This window comes from Phalangium opilio, unplaced genomic scaffold (genome assembly GCF_054372755.1).
Source record: "Phalangium opilio isolate 3A_F unplaced genomic scaffold, DU_Popi_V2 ptg000077l_1, whole genome shotgun sequence".
NCBI classification, from domain to species: domain Eukaryota; kingdom Metazoa; phylum Arthropoda; class Arachnida; order Opiliones; family Phalangiidae; genus Phalangium; species Phalangium opilio.
This window is the reverse complement of record NW_028324185.1, coordinates 4,629,411-4,656,823: the sequence shown is the minus strand read 5'-3', so window position 1 is coordinate 4,656,823 and position 27,413 is coordinate 4,629,411. Positions and strand designations below refer to the sequence as shown.

The following is a 27,413-nucleotide window of genomic DNA, read 5'->3' as shown; positions in this document are numbered from 1 at the left end:
GCATTCTTGATAAGAATGGAAGAGATAGGCGTAGTCTCGTCTAAAAATCGGGCTTTTTTTCAAAAGACAGGATAAACGAAGTAAAAGTGGTTAAAGCGGATGGGTCTCTACCTAAAGCCGCTGTGTACGATGCGGATGGTAATTTGACAACTCAGGCGGATAAAGTTGGACCCGAAAACCTATTACTCTCCAGTCTTTTTAGTGAACTACACGTATCATTGAATGATAGATCAGTTACATCATGTCCTCAACAATACGCATTCAAGAGCATGATTCAAACGCTATTGACATTTGGTGGTCCAGCGAAAAAGAGTTTTTTGACCGGGGCACTATTCTACAAAGATACGGCGGGGCATTTTGACGACTTTAACGAAAATGAAGGGTTTGAGAAACGGAGTAAATTCGCCCAAAATGGGGTTATAGACTTGATCGGTGTCGTACACGCCGATATATGCCAGCAAAATCGCTTCATCCCTAACCTGGTCGATGTGAATTTTAAATTTATCAAAAGTCCCAACGAATTCTGCTTACATGCGGATGGAATTAAAGCGAAAGTTATATTTACCCACGCTTCGTTATTCATAAGAAGAGTTAAACTTACCCCCGAGATTATGATATCACACGCCAAAACCCTGGAATTGGCCACCCCATAACACGTACGGAATGTAATACGTTTTCCATATCTCAAGGAAGTAAAATAGCAGTGAAAGACAATTTATTTAGCGGTCAACAACCGAATAAAGTTGTAATTGGATTTGTAGACCAGAACGCGTTTTTGGGTGATTATAAAATGTCGCCTTTTAATTTTAAAAATGAAGCGGTGACTCAAATCACCTTATCCGTTGATGGGGTTAGCGTACCCCATAAACCCTTAAACCCCAACTTTAAGGATAACCTATGTATGAGATCGTACGCCTATCTCTTTCTTCAAACCGGACAATGGAATATCGACGAGGGTAATTCCATTGACCGTGACAAGTTCGCCAATGGTAATGCTCTTTTCGTATTCGACTTGACCCCCGACCTGAATGGCAGTTCGACTGTAAGTTTCAACTTTATAAAGAACGGTAGTGTCCGATTGGAGTTAATATTTGCCGAAGCGCTACCGGCTACAATTACCGTCGTTTACTATTCCGAATTCCAATCTTTGATTGAAATTGACAAAAACCGAGCTGTTCTATTCGATCAAAGCTCATAATGGACTCCCAACAACTTGAGAGAATATTAAGGCGCGACCCATACGCTAAAAATCTGTTTAGGGGTATTTTTGCGGCGGATAAACTACCACTAACTGTTAAAACGTTCCCCTCTCTGTACATTGTGAATACTGACACCTCAAAAAGGGGGGGGAACACTGGACGGTTATATACATTTCGAGGAAAAAGAACACTGAATTCTTTGAAAGCTATGGAAATCCTCCGGATTTATTTAAATTTAATGATTTTGTAGAGCGAAATAGCCTAACTGTTACGTTTAATTCACGCCAACTACAGGGGGAATTAAGTCAAACTTGTGGCGGGTATTGTGTCTATTTCTCATTGTATAGATGTAGGGGAGTTAAAATGTTTGATATAATAAAACGATTTACTAAAAATAAAAATGTTAATGATCGTATGATTTCCGAATATATGTACAAGAATTACTCAATAAATCTATCTTAAAACATTTTATTTTCCATTTAAATTGCGTATGTTTTTCGATAGCTTTGGCTTGTCGCCATATTTTATAGCTATGTACAAAAAGTTTCAATAAAATTCTGATTTTTTAAAATTTGTTTTCATTTATTCCATTGCTTCACATTTTTTATTAAAAGTTTCAATGAAATAATGACCATAAGCCAATGTTCGGATACCGTCAGCGAGTATGTATTTTTTGTTGTCGCAAGGTGATAAGGCGCTCTTTGTTTGTCTAACTGTATAGAGATTGTGCTTATCGCTGAGAATCCTTTTCATAACGCAAGTAGTCTCTTTTTCGTCGAATAAACATTCGCGATAATCAGAATGGGTAATGGAACGCTTCACAACACGGCGACATATCACCTTTGCCGTTTTCTTCTCCCCAACTTCGGATAATATTGAATAGAGCTTCGGCCTCAATCCCACGAATTCTAATTGAAAGGATATTAATATAATTCGTAAAGTTAAGAAATTATCCCGTCAAAAATAACCTTTGATAATCGCTCCATTCATCTCATCCTTCATTTTTCCCAGAACTTTTTTATTTTTATCGCTGAAAAGTGGGTGTGATTTGGGGTATCCCGAGAAATCAAACCAATCACTATGTTTCTGGATTTCGCTGTACACGTCTTCCGTTCTTATGTCGTACATAAGACTATCTAAAATGCGGAAATTATCTTGTTTAGTTCGAAATTTGTTTACATTTTGTTAACTCACCAGTGTCGGTAAACTGTAATATCGCCTTATCGCCGTATTGTTCTTTGATAAAGTCATAGTGGAATCTGTATAAGAATAATTTTGAGAGATCCAAAATGGAGAAACCAGTGTAGATGGGACGATTCAGGGTTAGAGATTTTTTGGTCATCTGAATGCCGACCAGTTCATTATGGTACATAATAAATTTTTCAAATGTCGGGGATGAAGCTTTTTTGGTCGCCATTTCAGCTGTTTGAACCATAGCTAAATTAATGCGATTTCGCATATTCTCCATAGTCTTCCCGAAAACACTATGAGAATAAATGTTAGATGAGGTCTTACAATAAACACGTCGATTTATACCTGTTATTCATTAACTTAAAAAAATCTTTTTCGAAGTCGTTGGTAGCGTTCTTCCTTTTCTCCGTATTGAAGTCAATGTAGGAACTTAGCCAAGGTCCCTGACCAAACGATAATATTCTATGCACCGCGGTTAATTTCAGTCCCTTGGAAACGTAATATTTTAGGTTCCTATAATGCACTACATAGTTTTGTTTTGTCTCCAGGGTTGGCACGAGCTTCGGTAAAGTATCTTTTATAGGGAGTCCATTCTTTGCCATGAGTAATTTGTAACATGGGGAAAACATGTCAGACGTAATTTTCTTCGTCTCGGGTGCGAGCGGGAAGCAGTTATGGGAACGATGTAGTTTTTTGGTTTATTCCAAGTTAACCTCTAGAATAAACCCGTGTGTGGAGTCGTCAGTCAAATTCAAAATATGCTTCTCGGTGTAACCGAGAAGATCATCCGTGTCCACCCATTTGAAGTTGTTCATTGGCAAATAGTCCCTCATAACAGTACCTAATTAAAAGTTTAGTTTTCATCTAGTAAATTTATAGGTGGATTAGTTACCATATAAATTATTCAAATTTAAATAAATAATATAGTTGCTCGGTTTGGAGGGATCGAAGCTAGGAAGATACTTGTTATTGGCTTCGACGTATCTATTGCTAATTAGAGACACACCCCCTCGAATTCCGCGTTCTAAAGAAAAATAATTTAAAAAAACCATGTAACAAATAATGGCATTGAAATAAATACCAATAAATAGATGCATGTCTATATCCAAAAGCAAGTCCAAATTTACTTTCGTCATCAAAAGGGCAGCCTCCCAAGCTAATTCCGGACCCGTATAGGAGTAGGTAGAAAATAAGAGTTCAAATTCAGTGGTATTCAATGGTATCGATGGTATCAATGGTATCACGATGGTATTCAATGGTATCGACGCCATTGTTTTTTCTCGGTGGTATTTTTTTCTCTGCGCCATTTTGTTTTTCTCAGACGTCATCGTTTCTTCTCGACGCCATTTTTCCCCCCCACGTCATATTTTCTTCTCGACGCCATTTCCCCCCCCCCACGTCATATTTTCTTCTCGGCCCCATTTTTTTATCGGAAATTTCTGGCGGGAAATTTGAAAATGTTAAGCCTTATCGGACTTCAATCAAGACCAAAGTTCATTGTGATTTTCAAAATCCTGAGTTTGCTGATAAGGCAATCAAAGATTGGGATGTTATACTACAGTTATAATATATTAGGAACTGAACGTCTTATATACTAAGATATTTTGGGAATGGTGACAGACGGCATTCAACCTTAATCCTAATTAATGTATACCATTTATAATAATTATATTGACTTAACAGGGTGCAACGCACGTTGACTTAAATAATTGTCGAAGAAAATAATTAATATTAATTATATTTATTTAAATATTTAAGAAAAACTGGAAATTCAAAACACTTCAAAACTTTGACACGAAATTTGAAATTGTTAAGCCTTTGCGTGGGTAATTTAAATCTCGGGTATAAAACCAAACCAAACCTAACCTATTCTAAGCCTACCCCACTGCGAATATTCTATGTAAATCTCAACACTTAACCCCGAAGTTGATATTTTCAAATCTCGCGCCAAAACGGAAATGGGATCGGAATTCCTGGTGTCTGTCCAAAGTGTTTGTTTAGGAACTTTAGGGCTTTAGTCGACCTCGGGATGAAGCCGATTAACTAATATATTTAGCTAAATTAAATAATTGTCGAAGAAAATAATTAATATTAATTGCATTTATTTAAATATTTGAGAAAAACTGGAAATTCAAAACACTTCAAAACTTTGACACGAAATTTGAAATTGTTAAGCCTTTGCGTGGGAAATCTAAATCTCGGGTATAAAACCAAACCAAACCTTACCTAACCTATTCTATCGTGCTTGAAAGTTATGTTAAATGAATGAAAAGTCGTAGAAAGTGTTGTTAAATTAATAAAAAGTCGTTGAAATGGCTGAGAAAAAAATGGTTGAATGCGCTTATAAATGACTAAAAAGTGGTTGGAAGTGCCGTTAAATGACTAAAACATTAATGGAAACGTCTTTAAATCAATAAAACATTAATTAAATGTCATTAAATGACTAAGCATGATAGAAAATGTCGTTAAATTACTGAAAAGCTGTTGGAGGTGTTGTGAAATGGGTAAAATTTGGTTGAAAGTGTTGTTAATGACTAAATCGTGCGTGAAAGTGCTGTTAAATGAATAAAAAGTCGTTGAAAGGGTTGAGAAAAAGATGGTTGAACTTGTTGATAAATGACTAAAATGTGGTTGAAAGTGTCGTTAAATGACTAATGCATGATAGAAAATGTCGTTAAATTACTGAAAAGCGGTTGGAGGTGTTGTTAAATGGGTTGAATTTGGTTGAAAGTGTTGTTAAATGACTAAATCGTACGTGAAAGTGCTGTTAAATGAATAAAAAGTTGTTGAAAGGGTTGAGGAAAAGATGGTTGAACTTGTTGATAAATGACTAAAATGTGGTTGAAAGTGTCGTTAAATGACTGAAATGTGGTTAAACGTGTCGTTAAATGACTAAAATGTGGTTGAAAGTGTCGGTAAATGACTAAAATGTGGTTGAAAGAGTCGTTAAATGACTAATACATGATAGACAATGTCGTTAAATTACTGAAAAGAGGTTGGAGGGGTTGTTAAATGGGTAAAATTTGGTTGAAAGTGTTGTTAAATGACTAAATCGTGCGTGACAGTGCTGTTAAATGAATAAAAAGTCGTTGAAAGGGTTGAGAAAAAGATGGTTGAACTTAATGATAAATGACTTAAATGTGGTTGAAAGTGTCGTTAAATTACTAACACATTAATGGAAACTTCGTTAAATGACTATTTATTTAAGTGGGTGTTGCTTGTCTCCGAAACAAAACATACGAATAATAAGAAAACTTGGTAAGAACTGTTTGTAAATATAAGTCATAAGCTGAATATTAAGCCTCGGATCTCTGTTTACAGTATATGGTAGTAGATATGCAATATTTCACCTATAAAATAAATTCAACTCACCATTTAAAACCATTTCGGAGGAGAATTAAAATGTTTAGACTGGTTTACATGTGGTGGTGGTTTGAAATATCGAGATATGTGCCGGCGATAAAAAAGAACCGATAAGAAATATGGAATCTTCTATCGATAAGATATGTTTCCACGTGGTAGGAAAATTTCCAGATAGTAAACTAGAACCGAAACTAGAACTATTTATCGATAAGATATCTTTGCACGTGGCGACGGAAACCAGAACCGAAACTAGAACTGTTTATTGATATCTTTCCACGTGGTGGGGGTAAACCAGAACCGATAACTGAAACAAGAACTGTTTATCGATATATTTCCACATGGCATGGGTAAACCAGAACCGATATCGTGCTATTTCCAAACTTACCAATGTCTTGGAGATCTTATCGGGCTTATCAAAGGTTTCTCAAGTATAAAAACTCCTGCACGTGGCGATAAGATATGTTTCTACGTGGTAGGAATTTTTCCAGATAGTATAGTAAACCAGAACCGAAACTAGAACTATTTATCGATAAGATATATTTCCACGTGGTGGGGGTAAACCAGAACCGATAACGGAAACAAGAACTGTTTATCGATATCTTGCCACGTGGTGGGGAAAAACCAGAACCGATATCGTGCTATTTCCAAGCTTATCAATGTCTTCATCGAGTGTTATCAGACTTATCAAAGGTCTTTGAGCTTATCGGGCATAAAAACTCAGGCACACGATGATAAGATCATTCTACGGCTAACCCAACTCTCTCCAGCAACTAAAGTACCAGCAGGAATCTCTCTCTCACCGCAGGAAACTCTACGCTAATGTAAGTACACTCTCCGGAGTCTAAAATTCTATCCTTAATTAAATATATATATAGAACATGACTTAGACATTTAGAATATTTCTAGAGATAGGTTTAAATTATGTGTGTGTGGATTTTAATTAATTTGTTTTTCTCTAATTAGGGACACCACCAATATCTTCGAAATATCATCCACGAAGTCCGTCTCGGTTACTCCTGACTGTAAAGTTAGACTAGCCTTAACGGACGGTTCAACCGGCATCACGTTGACGGAGGCTGAATATTATCAACTCTACGGAATGCGGGAACAAGTAACCAACTATTTCCTGAATGATGGTGCTACACCGTCGTCTTCGTTCTTTGATGGGTCGAACCTGAAACGTATCGAACTGAATATGTACCAGGATTGGAAAGTACTCAACATTCGTGAGATGAGGGCGGGAAGTGGTGTAAACTACGGAACACTCTACCCGACCAGGATTGGGTTTGCAATTGGAGCCGTCCTTTGGGGGAAACTTTTGGAGAAGCACGATCAAGTGGTAACATTTCTAAACGCCGCTAAGCGCGTGTCCTCGGAGGTCGACGAGATTGTTAAGCAACAACTGACCAAGTACATAAAGGATGCCTGCAACGGTTGTATCATATCCCACGGATCTCAGCTACAACACGAGTGCATGACTATGGACTGGATTGAACGCGTGAATTTACATTACGAAAATGCTGTTAATAATTTAGATATCAATGTAATTATCCAATTGTTTAATAATTCAACATTTTTAAGTATGGAATTTTGTAAAAGAATTGCTTCAAATGTAATATGTTATTCAAAACTTGCTTTATGAATAAAACTTGAAAAATATTGCTTTATGAATAAAACTTGAAAAATATTGAAGTCTTATCATTTATAATGAATAATTAAATAGGTTAGTTTAAATTAGGCCTAATGTTTTGTGAATTAGAAGGTTTGCATCCTCGAAATGACTAACAATGTAAATTTCGCACATTTTATTAATGTTTTACGGGGTCCATCTCCACATGCTATAATTATATCGCGGACTTTCTATAACTACGTCTGACCTCGATTGTCTAAACGTGAAAGATTTATATCAATATAATATGGTTGAAAATGTATTTAAGACGAGTTGTATCTTTAAAACCATTCCGGAGGAGAATTAAAATGCTAAGACTGGTTTACACGTGGTGGTGGTTTGAAATATCTAGATACGTGAATAGACACGTTGCCGGCGATAAACAAGAACCGATAAGAAATATGGAATCTTCTATCGATAAGATATGTTTCCACGTGGTAGGAAAATTTCCAGATAGTAAACCAGAACCTAAACTAGAACCATTTATCGATAAGATATCTTTCCACGTCGCGGGGGTAAACTAGAACCGAAACTAGAACTGTTTATCAATATATTTCCACATGGCGGGGGTAAACCAGAACCGATAACCGATATCACTCACGCTATTTCCAAACTTATCGGGCTTATCGATGTCTTCATCGAAACTAGAAATCTTATCGGGTTTATCGATGTTTTCATTGAGACTAGAAATCTTATCGGGCTTATCAAAGGTCTCCGATTTATCATGTATAAAAACTCCTGCACGTGGCGATAAGATCATTTTACGGCTAACCCAGCTCTCTCCAGCAACTAAAGTACCACAGCAGCGGAATTCAGCAACTATAGTCCCGCAGGAAACTCTACGTTATAATGTAAGTACACTCTCTGGAATCTAAATTTCTTAGTTTGTAATTATATACATATAGTGCATGACCATAGTAATTTAAATTACTTAAATTAATATATATTAAATTATGTACAACTAAAATTGTTCCTAAATCATCTTTAATGCAAGTATGATTTTTTTTATGTTAAACCTGATATTTACGTATAACCTCTATTTCTTTCGATATTATATTTTGTTCTCTGAGTATACCAGATCTTTCTCTCTCAATATTTTATTTTGTTCTCTGGGTATTTTATATACGATATCTTTCTCTCGATTTCAACAGGGATACACTCAAGGAAGAGTTGGAGAAATTGGGATTCGGCACTGTACCCGTTAGTGGAGAATTGGAGTGCCCCTATTGCGAGGGCGAGTTAAAGGAGTCCCCCGATTGCGGAAAACTTAACCACTATTGCATTTCACCGGAATGTGAAAGATTTCGGAGGGTCGTCCTTGTCCAGAGGAAAACCATCCTGAGGATTCCAACCACCGCCGAGTCTCGGCACTTATTGGACGCCCGGAACCATTGTGCTGAATGCGGGCAGTATAAGCACGTCATTAAAAGAATTTGTCCATGTCGGGAGTAGGTAAAGGAAAACGAATGATGTATTTCAATTGTTTTGATTAAAAAAGAACATTTGCACCGTCCTTAATGTGTATGCATACATTTTTTTTAAAACTATTTTAAATCTGATGTTTTCATTGTTATTTACAAACATTCCATATCTACAGCTTAACAGAGCACAGCCGCATTTATCACGATGTTAGAGATTAGGCATATTTAAAAAACATTTACTCTTGACTTCTATTTCAAAGCCCAATAACCTAAATTTCTAGAAGATGTTATGGTGCAAACCCTAAGGCTTGGCAATGAATTCCTAGAAGAGACGCCTTACTCTTAACCGAGATACATTAAAAACCTGTAAATTTCTGATTTTACAATGTTTTTGTTTGGTGCGATGTAGACTATAGATAAATTCATCAACCCACTTTAAAGGCTTAAGAAAAACGAATGTTCAAGGTGGCAGGGGCAGGGTGTAAAACGGGTGATTTGAATGCTCAAGCTAAATAACACAAAATCGTTGATACACCATACGTTTAACATTAATTTCCAGTTTTATATTATCGCAGTTTGGTTTCCAATTAATTTATGGGGATTTTTGTAAGAGACCACGTTGTCAATTGACTGAAATGCGATTGATTTAGTTCTTAAGAAACTTAAAAGCGATTGAAACTGACATGAAATGACTACAGCTAAATTAAGAGTATAAGCAAAGCTCTTAAAAAGTACGTTCAAGCTTCTTTAAATGTATTTATGTTTAATGACAAGTGGTACGGTAAAAAAGTGTTGCTATCCTACTTAAATGTTGTTAAAACGATGTCAAATAAACAAATTTCAATAAAACGTGGAATGACTAACTATGCAGATGAAATTTGCGCTATTCATTCTACTTAAAATTTACCAATGTTTCACATATTCTTCTAAACAAAATGGAATATCAAACCATTAATGACTTATATGCCATAACCCTGGCACGCTTGGGAGATACAGAACCTTATTCACAGTGTATTTGGAATAGAATAGGTTAGGTTTGGTTTTCAATGGGGTTAATTTTCCGAAAACCCAAGAAATGCCACTGCTCAGGGATAAAAAGGTCAAGTCTCTAAACCTCAAGGCTGGGAGGGCCGCCGCACGCGTGTTTTTGTTATTCGCCGGTGCGTGTTTTATTAGGCGGCCCCCCCTAGCCTTGAGGTTTAGAGACTTGACCTTTTTATCCATGAGCAGTGGCATTTCTTGGGTTTTCGGAAAATTAACCCCATTGAAAACCAAACCTAACCTATTCTATTCCAAATACACTGTGAATAAGGTTCTGTATCTCCCAAGCGTGCCAGGTTTATGGCATATCAGTCATTAATGGTTTGATATTCCATTTTGTTTAGAAGAATATGTGAAACATTGGTAAATTTTAAGTAGAATGAATAGCGAAATTTCATCTGCATAGTTAGTCATTCCACGTTTTATTGAAATTTGTTTATTTGACATCGTTTTAACAACATTTAAGTAGGATAGCAACACTTTTTTACCGTACCACTAGTCATTAAACATAAATACATTTAAAGAAGCTTGAACGTAGTTTTTAAGAGTTTTGCTGATACTCTTAATTGAGCTGTAGTCATTTCATGTCAGTTTCAATCGCTTTCAAGTTTCTTAAGAACTAAATCAATCGCATTTCAGTCAATTGACAACGTGGTCTCTTACACAAATCCCCATAAATTAATTGGAAACCAAACTGCGATAATATAAAACTCGAAATTAATGTTAAACGTATGGTGTTTCAACGATTTTGTGTTATTTAGCTTGAGCATTCAAATCACCCGTTTTACACCCTCCACCTGCCACCTTGAACATTCGTTTTTCCTAAACCTTTAAAGTGGGATGATGAATTTATCTATAGTCTACATCGCACCAAACAAAAACATTGTAAAATCAGAAATTTACAGGTTTTTAATGTATCTCGGTTAAGAGTAAGGCGTCTCTTCTAGGAATTCATTGTCAAGCCTTAGGGTTTGCACCATAACATCTTATAGAAATTTAGGTTATTGGGCTTTGAAATAGAAGTCAAGAGTAAATGTTTTTTAAATACGCCTAATCTCTGACATCGTGATAAATGCGGCTGTGCTGTGTTAAGCTGTAGATATGGAATGATTGTAAATAACAATGAAAACATCAGATTTTAAATAGTTTTAAGAACAAGATGGCCCCGGCCATATTATGCTTTGCTCGCCCTCTTTTGGCTAGAACTGGTGTGATTCCGGCAAATATTTTTGGCGGTATTCTCTTTTTCTTTATCAAATATCCTTTCGATACAAAATCAATTTAGTATGACTTTGGTTTAATATAATCATTGACCTTAAAATAAATTCTTTAACAAAAACAATTACAGTTGTTTTTATACTATACAAACTATTTTTGAATTAGTATTCACAATAAAATCTTTCTAGTGCGGTTTGATAAACTCAATGATAGTTTCGACAAAGCACTTTCAACGGTTATTTTCAGTTACAATTTTTTATAAACAAACATGATTATTTGTAATTAAATTATAAGCATTAGTATTCGCAACAAAATCGTTCTATTAACGTCTGATTACTCAAATAACCCTTAATAATAAATTGGACCAGGCAGTTTGTAAGGTTCTTTTCACATACAATTTTTGACAAACCAAAATTATTATTTGAAGTTTAAATTTGCCTGTAAGCGTTCTTAATAATTTATTTAATTATCTGTTGTTTTAACTTATAATAAGTGTAGTCAATTACTTACCATGACTAATCTTAATAGTTTCTTAAATAAATAAAATACGTCGACATTGCAAAGCCACATAAGTATAGTTCTAAATGCTATTAATAAATTTAAATCTAATTCCGCGCGCGAAAAAGGGCGGAAAGGCACCCAGCCAGCCTGCCAGCAAGGGCCGGGCCAATAGTTTTGCAACTCGAAGCGCAAAAGCAAAAACACAAATAATGTGATATGAAGTTCAAGTATCATTTTTTTCCTCTTGTTGATAAATAATATCCAATGCCAAAATTGTAAATTCAGTATTGAATCCACAATATATTTAGGTCTAATGGTCCAAATGTAATGAAACTTTAATGAGAGATGTGCTACTATATATTATATCTAAAAATGGTTAAAAACTTTCAAATTAATTAGCTTTGTCAAAATGATAAATTTAGTACTTTCAGGCCCTTTCCAAGATTAAACATATCGCTTACACATGGCACTAAAAAACCTGTAACTAAACCAAATTACAGGCCATAAAGCTTACAACACGTCTTAATGGGAAAGTTCAGAAAAGCCCTTGTGTTTCTACCATGTAAACGTTACTATGTTAAGAAACTAACTGAAAGGGTGGGGGAAAAGTATCACAATATCAGTTACTGTTGGTAAAAAAAACCAGGATTTACTTGAGATATAGTTTTAAATTATACTTAGTTGTCAAGCAGGTCCAAGAAGAAAAAAGCTTCCTCTCAGCGGTACTCTACTTTTTCGATGACATACTGAAGCTTCTTGCGAGGGAGACCTTACATTTTAATGCAATAATTTTTTATCAGTATCATTTGGTAACGAACGCAGAACGTTCTCATTATATGTGTTATTCAACTGATCAGGTTTCGCGAGACCTGCCCCTCGGCACGTTTACAAATCTAAGAATATTGGTTCAAGAGGTCTTGGTTTTATAATCTATTACTCTCTAAAAGGCCTGTTTTGGACAAGGATGGGGCTGGGTTTCTTTCTTGGAAAATGGTTGTAAGTACTGAATTGTGGATTAAATACTGAATTTACAATTTTCACATTAGAAATACTGAATTTACAATTTTCACATTAGAAATACTGAATTTACAATTTTTACATTAGAAATTCATTTTTATTCAAATATTTATCCTATTAAATGTAATAGAATAGATTGTAACACACCTCGGGGTGAAATTTCAGGACATTTGGATCAGTAGATCCGAAGATATCAACAGTTTGGCCTTTCTTTAATCATTTTCAGTATAATAAAACACATTGAAACACACGTCTCACTACAATTTAAGGTCATTTGAATCAATAGGTCAAAGAAAGGATCTGGCAAAAATACCTACCTCCTCCCATAAAACTTAATGTTAATTTTCGGTTCCTTCGAATTTTCTTCAAAAGTCGCGCTTATACATGAAAATCGAATTCTTTGAACTGGGGGTGTAGTTATAAGGAAAAATGGGGGTGGAATGCTCTGAGAGTCGGAATGAAGGCTGGTTATCTAAGTCAGATCTGGGCTCTATTTAGCGCCATCATGTCGGCCTAATTTTAATACATATGCCAAAGTAATTTTAAACTGTTTTGCTCATACATAAAATTTACAATTAAAAAACTAAATTTAATAGATAGTTAACAATGAATAATTATTTCTTCCAAATTGCTAAAATAGTAGTGTACGTAGATGACGCTACAATAGGGAAACGCCGGTAGGCTGCTAGGCATAGAAAAGCGTCTGCAATCAGCAAGGAAGTGAGTTCGAAGATATTTTTTTGCAAATTTTGAAATTTGGTTCATAACTGTTGCGTTTACGAATGGGATGATGATATTGATATTGTTTCTTGATGTCTAGATAATTGTTTTCCTTCTGGTGAGAGAAACAAGTACATTTATTTCTGAACTCATTACTTAATGTGAAGTTGTAGTATTAGGTTTTGAATTATCATGTTAACAATGCTTATTTTTATTACGTTTATAAAAATAATATTGAACTTTTTTTCTTAAAGTTAGTGATCATAAGTGATGATTAGCAATTGATTACTCTTATTAGTTAAAATTAAGAAGTTATTAAATAAATTATCATTAACGTTTATAGGTAAATTTAAACTTGAAACGATATTTTGTCTTTGGCAAATATGTAACTGAAAAGAATCCAATTAAGAGTTAATTAAATAAATTATCATTATCGTTTTTAGGCAAATTTAAACTTAAAATGATAATTTTTCATTGTCAAAATTTGTTACTGAAAAGTGAAAAGAACCTTAGAAAGTGCTTGTGCTTCGTAAAATTTATTATTAGGATTATTTGAGTAATCAAACGTTAATAGAAAGATTTTATTGCGAATGCCAATACTAAAATTAAACATCAAATTATCGTCTTTGTTTGTCCAAAATTGTAACGCGCTAAAAGAGAAAAAATAAGTTTTTAGACTTTAGCTTATCTAATCCCAAAACCTAAATTCCCAAATTAAATGTACAGGTATGGTTAACCTCAAAAATGTGTCTGTCTAGAAGCACTTGCAAGTTAATTTAATTAACTTACAATATAAATATTTATTTATTTAATTCGAACACTTACAGAGATGGTAATATCATAAACCTGCTTAGTTACAGAGGTTTCCCTGATACACTCTCCAGAGACTACGGTATTAATTTCTTTTGGTTTACAAATCAAATATCTCTTACTTTAAAAATGTGTTTAGTTTTTATTATATTTCAGACTTTCCGACGAGTACAATTCCTAAAATTATTTTGTAAACCTTCTAATGCTAAAAACGCGACGTATTTTATAATTGTAGCGCTACCCGTTTTAAACTGCCTATCTACCATTCGCGAATTTCCCGCCAAGAGATTTCAATTCTCGGCATTGTATAGGCGCGATACCATGGAAACGAGAGACTCGTCGTGACGCCGCCTCTAACAAAGTTCCCTCCTCCCTGCCCCAACTAAGCAAGACGCGAGAGGAACGCGCCGACTGCCGACGTGAGAGAGATGCTAGGTTTAAGCAACATAACTCGAGCTTGTTAATATGACTAGACGGCCGAGAGCGTAAAGGCGTCAATCCGTGGAGTGAGAGCTCTGTGGATGGTGCGGGATCGAAACCCGGTCGAGGAGGAAAGTAATTTCATAAATAAATAAAATTCTTTCACGTTGCAGAGCCATCTAAGTGTGATACTGAGTACTTTTTAATAGTTTCTGAATTCCGCACGGGAACAACAGGGGGGAAAATGGGGGAAAAAGGCGCGCCCAGCCGTAAAAAATAGTCGTACTAAACCTTTGCACCATCCGATAGATGGCGCAAAGCAAAAACGAAGTTTAAGTATTGTTTTTAATAGTTTTAAGTACCTGCTCCGAATTACGTGGTTTACCTTTAAACAGTGGAACTTAAGACTTTTTTGCTTGGGTTAAGTAATAAAGAAAGTCATTCTAGGACTCACGTCGTTTTACTGCGGATAATCAAATTGGTAGGGCAATTAGCTAGCTTAATTGTCATTATAACTTTTGCGCGTCCAACTAATTTAGTTGCGAAGTACAGATTAAACTTAGTTAACTAAATCAGCAATTAAAGATAATAACCAATTATAGGTAATTAATTTTAACTCGAGTCTAAACTATAACATCTGTTTGTGTACAAGTCTACGGAATCTGTTTAAGCGCAGACCTACAGAATATTCTTGTGCAAAGGGGTTAAAATATCCTTGTGCGAAGGCCTATGCAATCTATTTGTGCAAAAGTCAGTGGAATATTTTTTTTCCAGGTCTATGGAATCTTTTCGTGCACAGGCCTATGGATTATTGTTTTTCACAGATGTACGGAATGTTTTTGTGCAAATCTGCATGGAATCCTTTTGAGTATAGGAGTATAGAATCTTCTGTGCACAGGTCTATGAAATTTTTTGTTCATGGGTCTATGGTGTATTTTTGTGCACAAGTTTGAAGAATCTTTATGTGCACTCAAGTCTGAAGAATCTTCATGTGCACAAGTTTGAAAAATCTTTATGTGCACTCAAGTCTGAAGAATCTGTAAGTGCACACAAGTCTGAAGAATCTTTATGTGCCCAAGTGAAAAACCTTTATTTGCACATGTTTACGACTTCTGTTTGTGCACAGGTCTACGACTTCTTTTTGTGCACAGGTCTACGACTTCTGTTTGTGCACAGGTCTACGACTTCTTTTTGTGCACAGGTCTACGACTTCTGTTTGTGCACAGGTCTACGACTTCTGTTTGTGCACAGGTCTACGACTTCTGTTTGTGCACAGGTCTACGACTTCTGTTTGTGCACAGGTCTACGACTTCTTTTTGTGCACAGGTCTACGACTTCTGTTTGTGCACAGGTCTACGACTTCTGTTTGTGCACAGGTCTACGACTTCTGTTTGTGAACAGGTCTACGACCTCTGTTTGTGCACAGGTCTATGGAATCTGATTTGCTCATTTCTATGACATCTTTTTTTGTGTAAGTCAATAACATTTGTTTATGCACCAGTCTAAAACATCTGTTTGTACACGAGACTAAATCATCTGTTTGTGCACAAGTCTAAATCATCTGTTTGTGCACAAATCTAAACCATCTGTTTGTGAACAAGTCTAAATCACCTGTTTGTGAACAAGTCTATAACACCTGTTTGTGAGCAATTCTATAACACCTGTTTGAGAGAAATTCTATAACACCTGCTTATGACAAAGTCTATAACACCTGTGTGTGAACAAGTCTATAACACCTGTGTGTGAACAAGTCTATAACACCTGTGTGTGAACAAGTCTATAACACCTGTGTGTGAACAAGTCTATAACACCTGTGTGTGAACAAGTCTATAACACCTGTGTGTGAACAAGTCTATAACACCTGTGTGTGAACAAGTCTAAAACACCTGTGTGTGAACAAGTCTAAAACACCTGTGTCTATAACATCTCTTTGTGCACAAGTCTATAACACCTGTTTATTCACAAGTCTATAACGTGTGTTTGTGCACACGCGAGTGACTTCTGTCTGAGCAAGGGTCTACGGAATATTTTTGAGCACGGATCTACGGATTATTTTTGTGCAAATGGGTATGGAATATTTTTGAGCATATGGGTTTGAAATCTGTTTGAGCATAGGGGTATTGAAAATATTTGAGCATAACTCTATGGAATCTGATGTGCACATGTCTATAACATCTCTTTTTGCGCGAGTCTACGACATTTCTTTGTGCACAAGCCTGTGATTTCTACTTGAGCACAAGTGTACGAAATCTTTTTATGCATAGGTGTACGGAGTATTTTCATGCACAATTTTACGGAAACTTTTTGTGCACAGGTGTATGGAATATTTTTGTGCATAGGTGTACGGAATATTTTTGTGCATAGGTGTACGGAATATTATGGTGAAAATGGATTTGGAATACTTTTGTGCACAGGTGAACGTGATATTTTGTGCAAATGGATAAGGAAAATTTTTGAGCATAGGGATTGGAATGTTTTTGAGTATAGGTATTTGACTTATGTTTGTGCACAAATCTATAGAATGTTTTGTACACCGGTCTAGAACATATGATTGTGCACAAGTCTATGGCATCAGTTTGTGCAAAAGTCCAAGGGATGTGTTTTTGCACAAATATTTGACATCTATTTTTTCACAAATATTTGACATCTATTTTTACAAACGTCTATGGTATCTGTGTGTGTACAGGTCTAGAAAATATGTTTGTGCACAAGTCTGAACAATCTTTATGTGCACAAGTCTACGGAATCTCTTGTGCAAATGTCGATGACATCTCTTTTTGAGCAAGTCTATGAAATCAGTTTTAAGCATATGACATCTCTTTGTGCACAAGTCTATAACATCGGATTGTTCAAAGCCGTGTGACTTCTGTTTGTGTACAAGTCTGTGGAAGCAATTTGTGCACGAGTCTACGTAATATATTTGTGCGCAAATCTATGGAATCTGTTTATGCGCTAGTCTACGGCATCTGTTTGTGCACGGGTCTACGGAAAATATTTCTGCAAATTGGTGTGGAATATTTTTGAGCATATAGGGGTATGGAATGCTTCTGAACAGGTCCAAGGCATGTTTTTGTGCACAGGTCCATGGAATATTTCTGTGCAAATGGTTATGGAATTGTTTTGTGCTATGGGTATGAAATCTTTACGTACACAGGTCTATGGAATCTTTAGCGAGCAGGTCTAAGGAATCATTATGTGCACAAGCTTATATAATGTTTTGTGCACAGTTCCATGAAATCTTTTGTGCACATCTCCATGAAATCTTTTGTGCACATCTCCATGAAATCTTTTGTGCACAGGTCTATGGAAACTTGATGTGCACAAGTCAATAGAATGTTCTTTGTGCACAGGTCTATGACTTCTGTTTGTGCATAAAACTATGGAATCTGGTTTGAACATGTCTATGACATCTGTTGTGCACAAGCCTGTGACTTCCTCTTGTGTATAAGTCTACGGAATTTGTTTGTGCACATGGCTACGGAATTTGTTTGTGCACATGGCAACGGAATCTGCACACAGATCTCCGGAATCTATTTGTACACAGGCCTACGGCATCTGTTTGTGCACAGGTTTACAAAATCTGTTTCTTTACAGGTCTACGGCATCTCTTTGTGCACAGGCCTACGGCATATATTTTTGAGCACAGGTCTAGGGAATATTTTTGTGCACAGTTTTATGGAATCTCTTTGGGCACAGGTCAATGGAATATTTTTGTGCAACAGGTCTATGGAATCGTTTTGTGCAAAGGGTATGGAAGCGTTTCGTGCAAATGGGTATGGAATAGTTTTGTGCAAATGGGTATGGAAATGTTTTGTGCAAATGGGTAAGGAATCTTTATGTAAACAGGTCTATGGAATTTTTATGTAAACAGGTCTATGGAATCTTTATGTAAACAGGTCTATGGAATCTTTATGTAAACAGGTCTATGGAATCTTTATGTAAACAGGTCTATGGAATCTTTATGTAAACAGGTCTATGACTTCTGTTTGTAAACAAGTCTAAGACTTTTGTTTGTGCACTAGTCCATGGAATCTGATGTGCACATATCCATGATATCTCTTTTTGCGCAAGTCTATGATGTATTTTTTGCGCAAGTCTATGACATCTGTTTGTGCACAACCCAGTGACTTCCTTTTGTGAACAAGTCTCCGGAATCTGTTTGTGCACATGTCTACGGTATCTGTTTGTGCACAGGTCTTCGGAATATTTTTGTGCACAGGTCTACGGAATATTTTGTGCACAGGCCTACTGAATCGGTTTGTGCAGAGGCCTAAGGAATCTGTTTTTGCAAAGGCCACTGCATCTGGTTGTGCACAGGTCTAAAGAACATTTTTCTGCAAAGGATACGGGATATTTTCGTGCAATTGGATATGCAGTATTTTTGTGCATATGTCGGTGATAGGATAACCCACAAGCTCTGATAAAATTTTGGCTTTATGAAATATTTTTGATTTTGTTTTGGACTAATGAATTAGTTTTTTAACCGTGATGAAGTCATGGAGAAAGGGTAATGTAGGTGAAAAGAGCCAGTTTTCTACGTTGGAGCCGCGACCCCGAAAACCCCACCGGCGGGCGGAGAAGGGGAGTGAAAAAAAGGGGAACGCGGTCGGGTTCGCCTCGACGTTTCGGTTGCCATGGTTACAACGAGGCAAACATTTTTGCCTCGGTATACCGCGCCATCTTGCAAGGGGTTTTTCGCGGGGAAATGGGAATATTTTGAGCAGCATTTCTCCATGTGACCACGATGGAGATGGACCACAATTATTGTCAAATAAAAACCAAACAAGTTGGGAAAGCCAAAATATTACCTCTCCGAGTGGAGATGACTATCACTACCCCTTAAACAACCTAAATATATGCATCTATCGCTTTTTTTAATTCTTTGCAAGTGCAGGAATTCAATTTTAAAATAGTCAATTGTTCAAGCCTTTTGAATATCTCTCAATTGCTGGGGAAACTCTACTCTCTTGCTATACCTCAACCGTATTCTTAGTCTACCAGTATGATTTGTAACATTTGTCCATATCAAAGCTGAATCATACATCGCCACACAAAAAGCAAATGTCCCCAAAACATGGAAGCCACAACCCAATCACACATAAGCTAGGCTCGTACTTGTTCATCGCTTTCGATGATTTCACTAATATTAGCATTAACATTTTGTACATTATTGGGTTCCTTATTAATAGATATGCCTACGCCTACAGTACTTTCAATAGAACATTTATTTAATGCATTATCTTTCGTACAATCATGGCCAACTGGCCTCGTGGTAGGACCAACATTTTGCGTGCTAGAACCTGTTCCAGAAACAGCCTTTTTTCCGCGGCTAACGCTCTTCTCCTTTCATTTTCTCGTTTCCTAAATTCAGGATCTGACCTTTTTGCCCTCATTCTTTCCCTTGCCTTTCGTTTTCTGATTTCCTCTTTACTTAAATTATTATCTTCCTCCATTTACTTATTAATCAGTTAAATACTCACAAAGGTTAGCAAAATCAATCTCCTTAAATACTCACACAGGTTGGCAAAATCAATCTCCTTCAGTAATACGTAAGGCTTAATTATATTATTTGCCGAACAAAATTAATCGAGCAAATTTAACACTTAACTTCTTCCTTCGAAATTCTATCAAAGAATGAATCAACTGTTTAAAAAAAGGTTTTTTTCGCGAATAGGGCGCTATCATACCAACAGCAATTCCGTCATATTTAAAAAATATACATTGCCAACACTTTTTTCAAATAAAGAATGATAAAAGTGCGTAAAAAAAGGTCTTTCACAAATAGGCCTAGGGGGCGTATAAACTAAACAGCAACAACGCTCTACAGCTACACTAATCTTACACAAACAAGGAGTACTATAAACCCACTACTGGAAGCGGTATTTTTATTCAAACGTAAAACAATTTCGCTTAAGCTTAACATCTCTAGACATCGGTAAAAATGTCTCTATCACTCCTAGACATTATAACTCAAATTCATCTGATTATGTTTTAACAAGGTTAAATCTAACTGGGAGTAAGATGAAAGGAGTAGAAGCTTATCTGTCTAAGGAAATATGAAATTTTATCTTAACAGTTCGTTAAATCATAAGTTTATAACGAAAAAACGCGGAAGGGGAAAACGAGCAGACTACTGCGATTTTTGGGGGTAGAAAGTTAAGAGCGCCATCTGTCGTCCGTGCCAAAGTTGAACTTCCACTCGAAACGCAATGAGAAAGTGGATAAAATAATGCCATCAGCTATTTAACTGCGTCGATATATTTAACGACTTGACCCATGACATGCCCATAACACTGGCTTCTATGAATCCTATTTATTCTTGGATGCTAGGAAACTTGGTAGACGTAACAGTCTGTACCAAGTACCCAAGCATCCTTCAATAAACGCCTGGCAACATTGTGGTACGCATGGTACAACTAAAAAATAGGATGTGTATCTATCTTTCCAGTCACTCCAAGTCGTTAAGCCCTCATTACAGAGGATTTGAAACACTATCGTAATTCCAAGTGTCTCGAATCTCTAAGTTCCTGTCCATTATGAACAGTGCTGAGAGAATGATACATCAGAAAGAGCCATTGAAATCGAATTGCCGAAAATATTATCCATATTTTCATTTCATATAACAGAGAGAGAGGAGCTTCCCATTTTGGTTGTTGTTCTCAAAAATATATCGCAATGCACGGGCCTAGATAGATACAGGAGGCAATGTAGGAAATATAACGCAATGCACGGGCCTAAAAAGATATAAGAGACAATGTACGAAATATAACGCAATGCACGGGCCTAGAAAGATATAGGAGGCAATGATTTAACGACTTCGGTACTTGGGTTTATCTTTAATATTTAAATAAATATAATTATTTTTAATTATTTTAATCGCCAGTAAATAACTTTAAAAATAGTTAAATCGTTTAAAATAAAGTTGTTCCTATTATCTTTCGAAACTTTGCTAATATTGACGTTAAAAGTGAAGGGTACCCCTCTTGCCCGCTTTTTTCAAATTTTGGGGTATATATACGTTTCGTTTCCATTATAATAATAGATAAAAACGCATTCGCGTGAACCTTTGGTGGAAGCCCTGCCATTGGGAGGCTAGACGTTTCTCGTAACCCTAGCCGATCGCCGCGTATATCTTAAAACCAAATAATAGATAAAAACGCATTTGCGTGAACCGATGGTGGAAGCCCTGCCATTGGGAGGCTAGACGTTTCTCGTAACCCTAGCCGATCGCCGCGTATATCTTGTAACCAAACGATGACGGAGGAAAAGAAGCCAGAATGTACTGACTGGCGTCCATGTGGAATGGACAAAAGACCTGAAGATGGTGGTGCATTGAAGCTGGTGTCAATGTGGAATTGACGAAGAACAGAAGATGGTGGTGCATAGAAGCTGGTGTCAATGTGGAATTGACGAAGGACAGAAGATGGTGGTGCATAGAAGCTGGTGTCAAGGTGAAATTGACGAAGAACAGAAGATGGTGGTGCTTGGAAGCTAGCAAATACAGACTAGTGTCCATGTGGGATGGACAAAGACTAGCAGATTGTGGTCCTTAGAAGCCATATTAAAGACTAGTGTTGGTAGATGAATGGCCAAATTTCCGTGAACCGCGAACGCGTTCCGGATATCGGGTATTTGTTTGCTCCGATACGCAAACTGCGAACGCGGTCACGTGGGGTCTGACAGACACACAGACACACAGACACACAGACACACAGACACACACACAGACAGACAGACACGGCCGGTGTAATACCTCTCCGTGACATACGTCACTCGGAGAGGTAAAAACGGAAGAAACGCAAAGAAGGTAATAATAATTTATAAATATTAATAATTATTTATAAATATAAATAATTATTTATAAATATTAATAATTATTTAGAAATATTAATAATTATTTAGAAATATTAATAATTATTTAGAAATATTAATAATTATTTAGAAATATTAATAATTATTTAGAAATATTAATAATTATTTAGAAATATTAATAATTATTTAGAAATATTAATAATTATTTAGAAATATTAATAATTATTTAGAAATATAAATAATTATTTATAAATATTAATAATTATTTAGAAATATTAATAATTATTTAGAAATATTAATAATTATTTAGAAATATTAATAATTATTTAGAAATATTAAAAATAACTTTAAATTAAATCTAATTTGTTGTTTTTACGTTTTAGGGTTAAGATTTGATGAGGATTTCATAACAGAACACTTGAAAGGAATTTTAAATGAGGCCTCTAACTTGCAATCAGTTACCTTTCAACACAGAAAAGAAGAAATAGTGGTAATTTCTTTTAAAACTATTTCGATATTATCTGATATAAATTAACTGACATTTTCCTTGAAATAGAATGCCCTTAAACAAATTCAAATCGAAAAAATATGTCAACTAACAGAAGAGGCGACAGAATGTTTAGATATATTTGCAGATCCTAATAATGGCCTGCTGGATAAAGCAAGGTTTACGTACAACAGGAATCACTTGATGGCAGAAAGAAGTTTCTATTGCAAATTGAAAGTTTCTTTCCTGGTTCTACCTAAATTTATACTTCTGAACAACATTGATCAGGAGCTAGTCATCTCTATTTTTCTTGTCCGTTTTTTTAACGAGCTCTTCAAGTGCTATTGTGCAACTGAAATGAAAGCATCTGAAAACCAACCTGGGCCAAGTGCAGTTAAAATCCAGAAAACTTTCGAGTGCAAGCTAAGCGCTTCGGAAATTAAGAAAAAAGAAGGGAACACCATACATCAAATAGCAGGATATGCAATTGATCAGATCATTGGGTTTTTCGAATGTGAAGATTTCTGGAGAAACTGTCTTATCCCAAAAGAAGAAGCCAAGGAAATCTACCATGCTTGGACTGAAAAGCAAGACCGAGGTGGTCTACTATACCTCTCTCAAACTGCTTATAGCTTTTTCTTTAAAGTCTGTGATATTATTTGTAAATATGTCGATGCTAAGGACCCCTTACGGTTAAATACTACAAGAAATTGCAATATAAAGTTGGAGTTAGAAAAAAACCAAATTATTAATGGATTATGGGATAAATTATGGAGTAAAGATTTAGAGAACTCAAACAGTGCCAAGCTCAAATGCTACCAAATCCTAATTAATTGTCATTTGAAAGGACTTACAAGAAAATGTAAATCCCAAATCCAGTCCCGTAAGAGGGATAGTTTGAATAGCAGTGGCATAAGGAAAGAATTGAAAGTTATAACTCAAAAGAAAGTTTTAATTAAACAATTAACAAAGTAAATAACCAATTATTGTCAATCTAAAGAGACATTTCACAAACGAAAAGCATCCCGAGCAACTTTGTTTCTTAAAGCTCTTTTTCCTACAGTTTTAGAGCAGTTTCCATTTAAGGTTTTGGGTATAATGGATTTCATTAATTTTATCCTTTTCACACCTTGCCCGTACTGACTAACAGTTGGATTTTCTCCAGCACCAGAAGCTGCCCTTTGCTTGCTGAAATATTGTTCAACAGGGTCTTGATTGAAATGTGAAGTTAATACGAAAGGTGCCCCCTTCTCCAACATGTATTTGACGAGGGCTATAGTCGAATGAACTGAAATAAATTGGGGGAAAGAGAATTAGTGACACAGTTTAGAAAAAGTATAACTTTATAAGATTAATTTATTACCAGTGATTCGCAATCCTTCCAAAGTTTCTTCACTAAGTAGCATTTTTGATCGGGGCAACTCATCATCTATTTCAGAATGACTAACTTCCTCTTCCCACTCATCTAGGTACCCGAGAAAATCTTTCATCAGCCACTACAAGGAAATTAGTTTTTGAAAAACTGTATTTTAAACTGGAGAAATTAGTATACCTCAAAACGCCAATCATCCACACTTTTAAATGGAGCTAAGGCTGGCTTTAGTTTTCTTTTAGCATCTGTGCAGTTTGAAACATTGAGAATATCAAAAAATGTATCGAACATCCTCAAGAATTTAACTGTCTCGGACGCTTCATCACCCAAAAGTATTTCCATTGCGTTGGCTGTGGTACTGCTCAGTACTTGTACACATAATTTAACTTTCATACAGCTGTATGAATCTGGGTTTACATGGTTGTACGTAAGTTTGGGTGCTAGTCTAAGTAACGAAGATGAATCCAGCTTATATGTATCAACAACATGCTTCCATAGCAAATATTTCCCATTTTTTTTCAGCTTTCTAATTGGTCTGAAAATTTGGTCTTTATGTTTTTTAAGTTTACCGCTGTTTGCTAATCCATTTTTGGCCGTTTTCACCCCGTGGCACACATCAGAAACAAAGTATAATGGTTCAAAATTATTGAATGGATTTTTACACCGATAACCCACTTTGTCTTGGCGTAAGAGTTTTTCACTCTCCGTGCAAAATTTGATTAATTTTTGATTGGTGGCAGCCTTATCAAATATAACCGAAATAATCTTAAAACTGGCTCTAAATGTTCTATTGCTTCCCATAATATTGAATATAAGTCTTCCGCCTTTAGCTTATCGCATGGAAAATATGCATAAGCATATTTAAAGTTTGTTGTCACACCTCTAACCATTAATTGTAGCACATGAGTGGCTAAATCAATGTTGCTATTTTCTTCTTCGTTAGAGTGCTGAATTTGTTTTTCAATTTCTGCTACTCTGTTTCGAAAGGTATTAAGATTGTTGGCACCTATCAATTCCCCAGTATTACTTTTGAATACAAGGTCTTGTTTTATTTGAATTTCATCCAAAATTAACGAGAAATATTTCTGGTGTTCTTCTAAGTTGTCCAAATCAATTTTGGTCCTCATTTCTAGCAGTGTAGCTTCATCGAAACCACTCTTTGAAGTCATGTCAATTGAATAATTGAACAATGTCCTTTTAGAGGGGAGTGGTATGGCTTGCCTTAAAGCCTCGTATGTTGTTGGTGACTTTGCTTTAATGGACAGACACCACTGTATAATGGCTGGGTGCCACTTACGTGGCCTTGATTTATTTGATGCATTAATTTTCATCTGCTCACGTAAAAATAGCTTTTGAAAAACTGTTTTGCTCTGAAAAGGGTTTTTTTGTAAAATATTTTCAAATTCAGAGCTTTCTTCTTGGGACATAAAAATTCCATCATTCTTATAGATTTTCTTTATGTTTTCCTTCATGTGCTTAATTTTTCTTTTCTGTATTGTATTGGCTGTGTATAATGTATCATATTTTCCCCGTAAAGCTTCTGCGCTGAGATATCGTATGTTGGTAAACTTTGAATTAGGCTTCCCACTGATAAATCTGTTTGTTTCTCGCAGTTTCCTCCTCTGTAAAACCTTCTTAGACAGGCCACAGTTTACACAACGTTCTTTTTCTTCCAAAAAAAGCTTTCGACATTTATCAGATCTTAAAGACTGACTTAATGAGCAAACATAAATAGATTTCAGATATCGGTCTTTAAACGAGTCAAACAATTCACCCCGAATGCCTTGGCAGCAATTCCAACTATCTAATTCTAACATTATGTCAACTAAATCTCTTAGTATTTTAATTGGCTCTTGAAAATTTACTGTTGAGCTGTTAAAAGCAGCATGTCTACTAGGAACTTCCTTATCACAAACTGTTACAGAAAGAGCCATTGTTGGGTTTAAAATGAGCTTCATGAAGTCATTCTTTTTGAACACTAAGCTTGTTATAGTATTAACATTTCTGTTCGAACCCCGCTTTATCTCCATGCTCCATTTTATGGATTCCATATTGCTTGATTGGTAATTTAAGAAGTCTTTCGCAAGATGTTCAAGAGAATCGATAAGTTTAATTGGGATTTCTCTTTCCCCAGAATCATTCTTAGTTTGAATTGCAATCTCCTCTACTATGGTACACGAATTAGAATCCTCAAATACCTATGACAAACATTATAATATATATTATTATTTTTTAACGGTAATAGTATTGAAACCTCGTATTTGACTCACCACATCTTTTTCATTTTCATTTTCCATAAGAACCAGCGCCTCATTAACAACAGAATCATGGATAATGTCTGTTGAGATGTTTCTAGTGGGTTGCACTTCAGGCTATATAATCACCAATATTAGAATAACAACTTTTATGGATAGAACATTCATTTATGGAACTCACTTGTGGGTTGACGTTGACAATCTCAGAACATTCATCGTGGTCAGGCATAGGGTCTGGATTGCTGACTGTTGGTCCCAAGCCACCCGGAAAATGATTACCACAGACGTAGTGGTGTTTTTTTACATTTGTTGTTTGTATTTCAGGCCTTTTAATAGCACGTAACCATCTCACACACTTCTCATATTCAGTGGTTGGTTTTGGTACAGGAAAAAACCGAATTTCTCCGGTAGTTTGGGAGGCACACTTCTTTCCATTTTCACGACTTTTGCAATTAAGATAGACGCAGTATCTTTTCCCCATTATTTTTCAGCCTTCAGTACTAATTTCTTACTTATAAAAATATTGAACTGCAAAAACCCCAAGAGCCATGAAAGAAAACCATACACGAACACGATTAGACGACATATTGCGATTGACAGCCAGTAGAGGGCGCAAACAAACGATTCAGTATTTCGGCGGCAACGCGTAACCATGGCAACCGAAACGTCGAGGCGAACCCGACCGCGTTCCCCTTTTTTTCACTCCCCTTCTCCGCCCGCCGGTGGGGTTTTCGGGGTCGCGGCTCCAACGTAGAAAACTGGCTCTTTTCACCTCCATTACCCTTTCTCCATGATGAAGTAATTAACATAAGAATCACAGATTATGGATTTTTGCGCACAGTGAGCATCTTTGATGCTATAAAAGCCCTCTTTAATGCCAAAATCTCCGGCTTTTAACTTGATGCCACAGTTAGACC

General features: G+C 35.9%; 2 protein-coding genes and 1 long non-coding RNA gene across 3 annotated transcripts; 1 reads left to right on the top strand and 2 right to left on the bottom strand.

Moving 5' to 3' along the window:
* Positions 1-1,697: 1,697 nt before the first annotated feature.
* LOC149657009 (uncharacterized) lies at positions 1,698-2,625 on the bottom strand. The gene is made up of 2 exons (XM_089844795.1): positions 2,394-2,625; positions 1,698-2,335 (listed from the first exon to the last, which is right to left on the bottom strand). Exons 1-2 carry the CDS (start codon positions 2,614-2,616, stop codon positions 2,157-2,159), a joined length of 402 nt encoding a protein of 133 aa, XP_089700921.1. The 5' UTR covers positions 2,617-2,625; the 3' UTR covers positions 1,698-2,156.
* A 9,509-nt stretch (positions 2,626-12,134) lies between these two features.
* On the top strand, positions 12,135-13,550 carry LOC149657008 (uncharacterized). The gene is made up of 2 exons (XR_016369978.1): positions 12,135-12,599; positions 13,261-13,550. It is a non-coding gene; the product is annotated as an uncharacterized LOC149657008 (long non-coding RNA).
* Positions 13,551-24,960: 11,410 nt separating this feature from the next.
* On the bottom strand, positions 24,961-27,026 carry LOC149657007 (uncharacterized). The gene is made up of 3 exons (XM_089844658.1): positions 26,678-27,026; positions 26,512-26,613; positions 24,961-26,439 (listed from the first exon to the last, which is right to left on the bottom strand). The coding sequence occupies exons 1-3, from the start codon at positions 26,975-26,977 to the stop codon at positions 24,961-24,963; spliced, it is 1,881 nt and encodes a 626-aa protein (XP_089700784.1). The 5' UTR covers positions 26,978-27,026.
* Between the last annotated feature and the right edge of the window lie 387 nt (positions 27,027-27,413).

Excerpts from the sequence above, each read along its gene's own strand:
- LOC149657009 (XM_089844795.1), bottom strand. The coding sequence starts at position 2,616 with ATGGCGACCAAAAAAGCTTCATCCCCGACATTTGAAAAATTTATTATG. Across the intron at positions 2,336-2,393 it reads ATTACAGTTTACCGACACTG|ATAGTCTTATGTACGACATA; the intron begins GTGAGTTAACAA and ends TCCGCATTTTAG.
- LOC149657007 (XM_089844658.1), bottom strand. The coding sequence starts at position 26,977 with ATGGGGAAAAGATACTGCGTCTATCTTAATTGCAAAAGTCGTGAAAAT. Across the intron at positions 26,614-26,677 it reads TTGTCAACGTCAACCCACAA|CCTGAAGTGCAACCCACTAG; the intron begins GTGAGTTCCATA and ends GTGATTATATAG. Across the intron at positions 26,440-26,511 it reads ATGAAAATGAAAAAGATGTG|GTATTTGAGGATTCTAATTC; the intron begins GTGAGTCAAATA and ends TGTTTGTCATAG.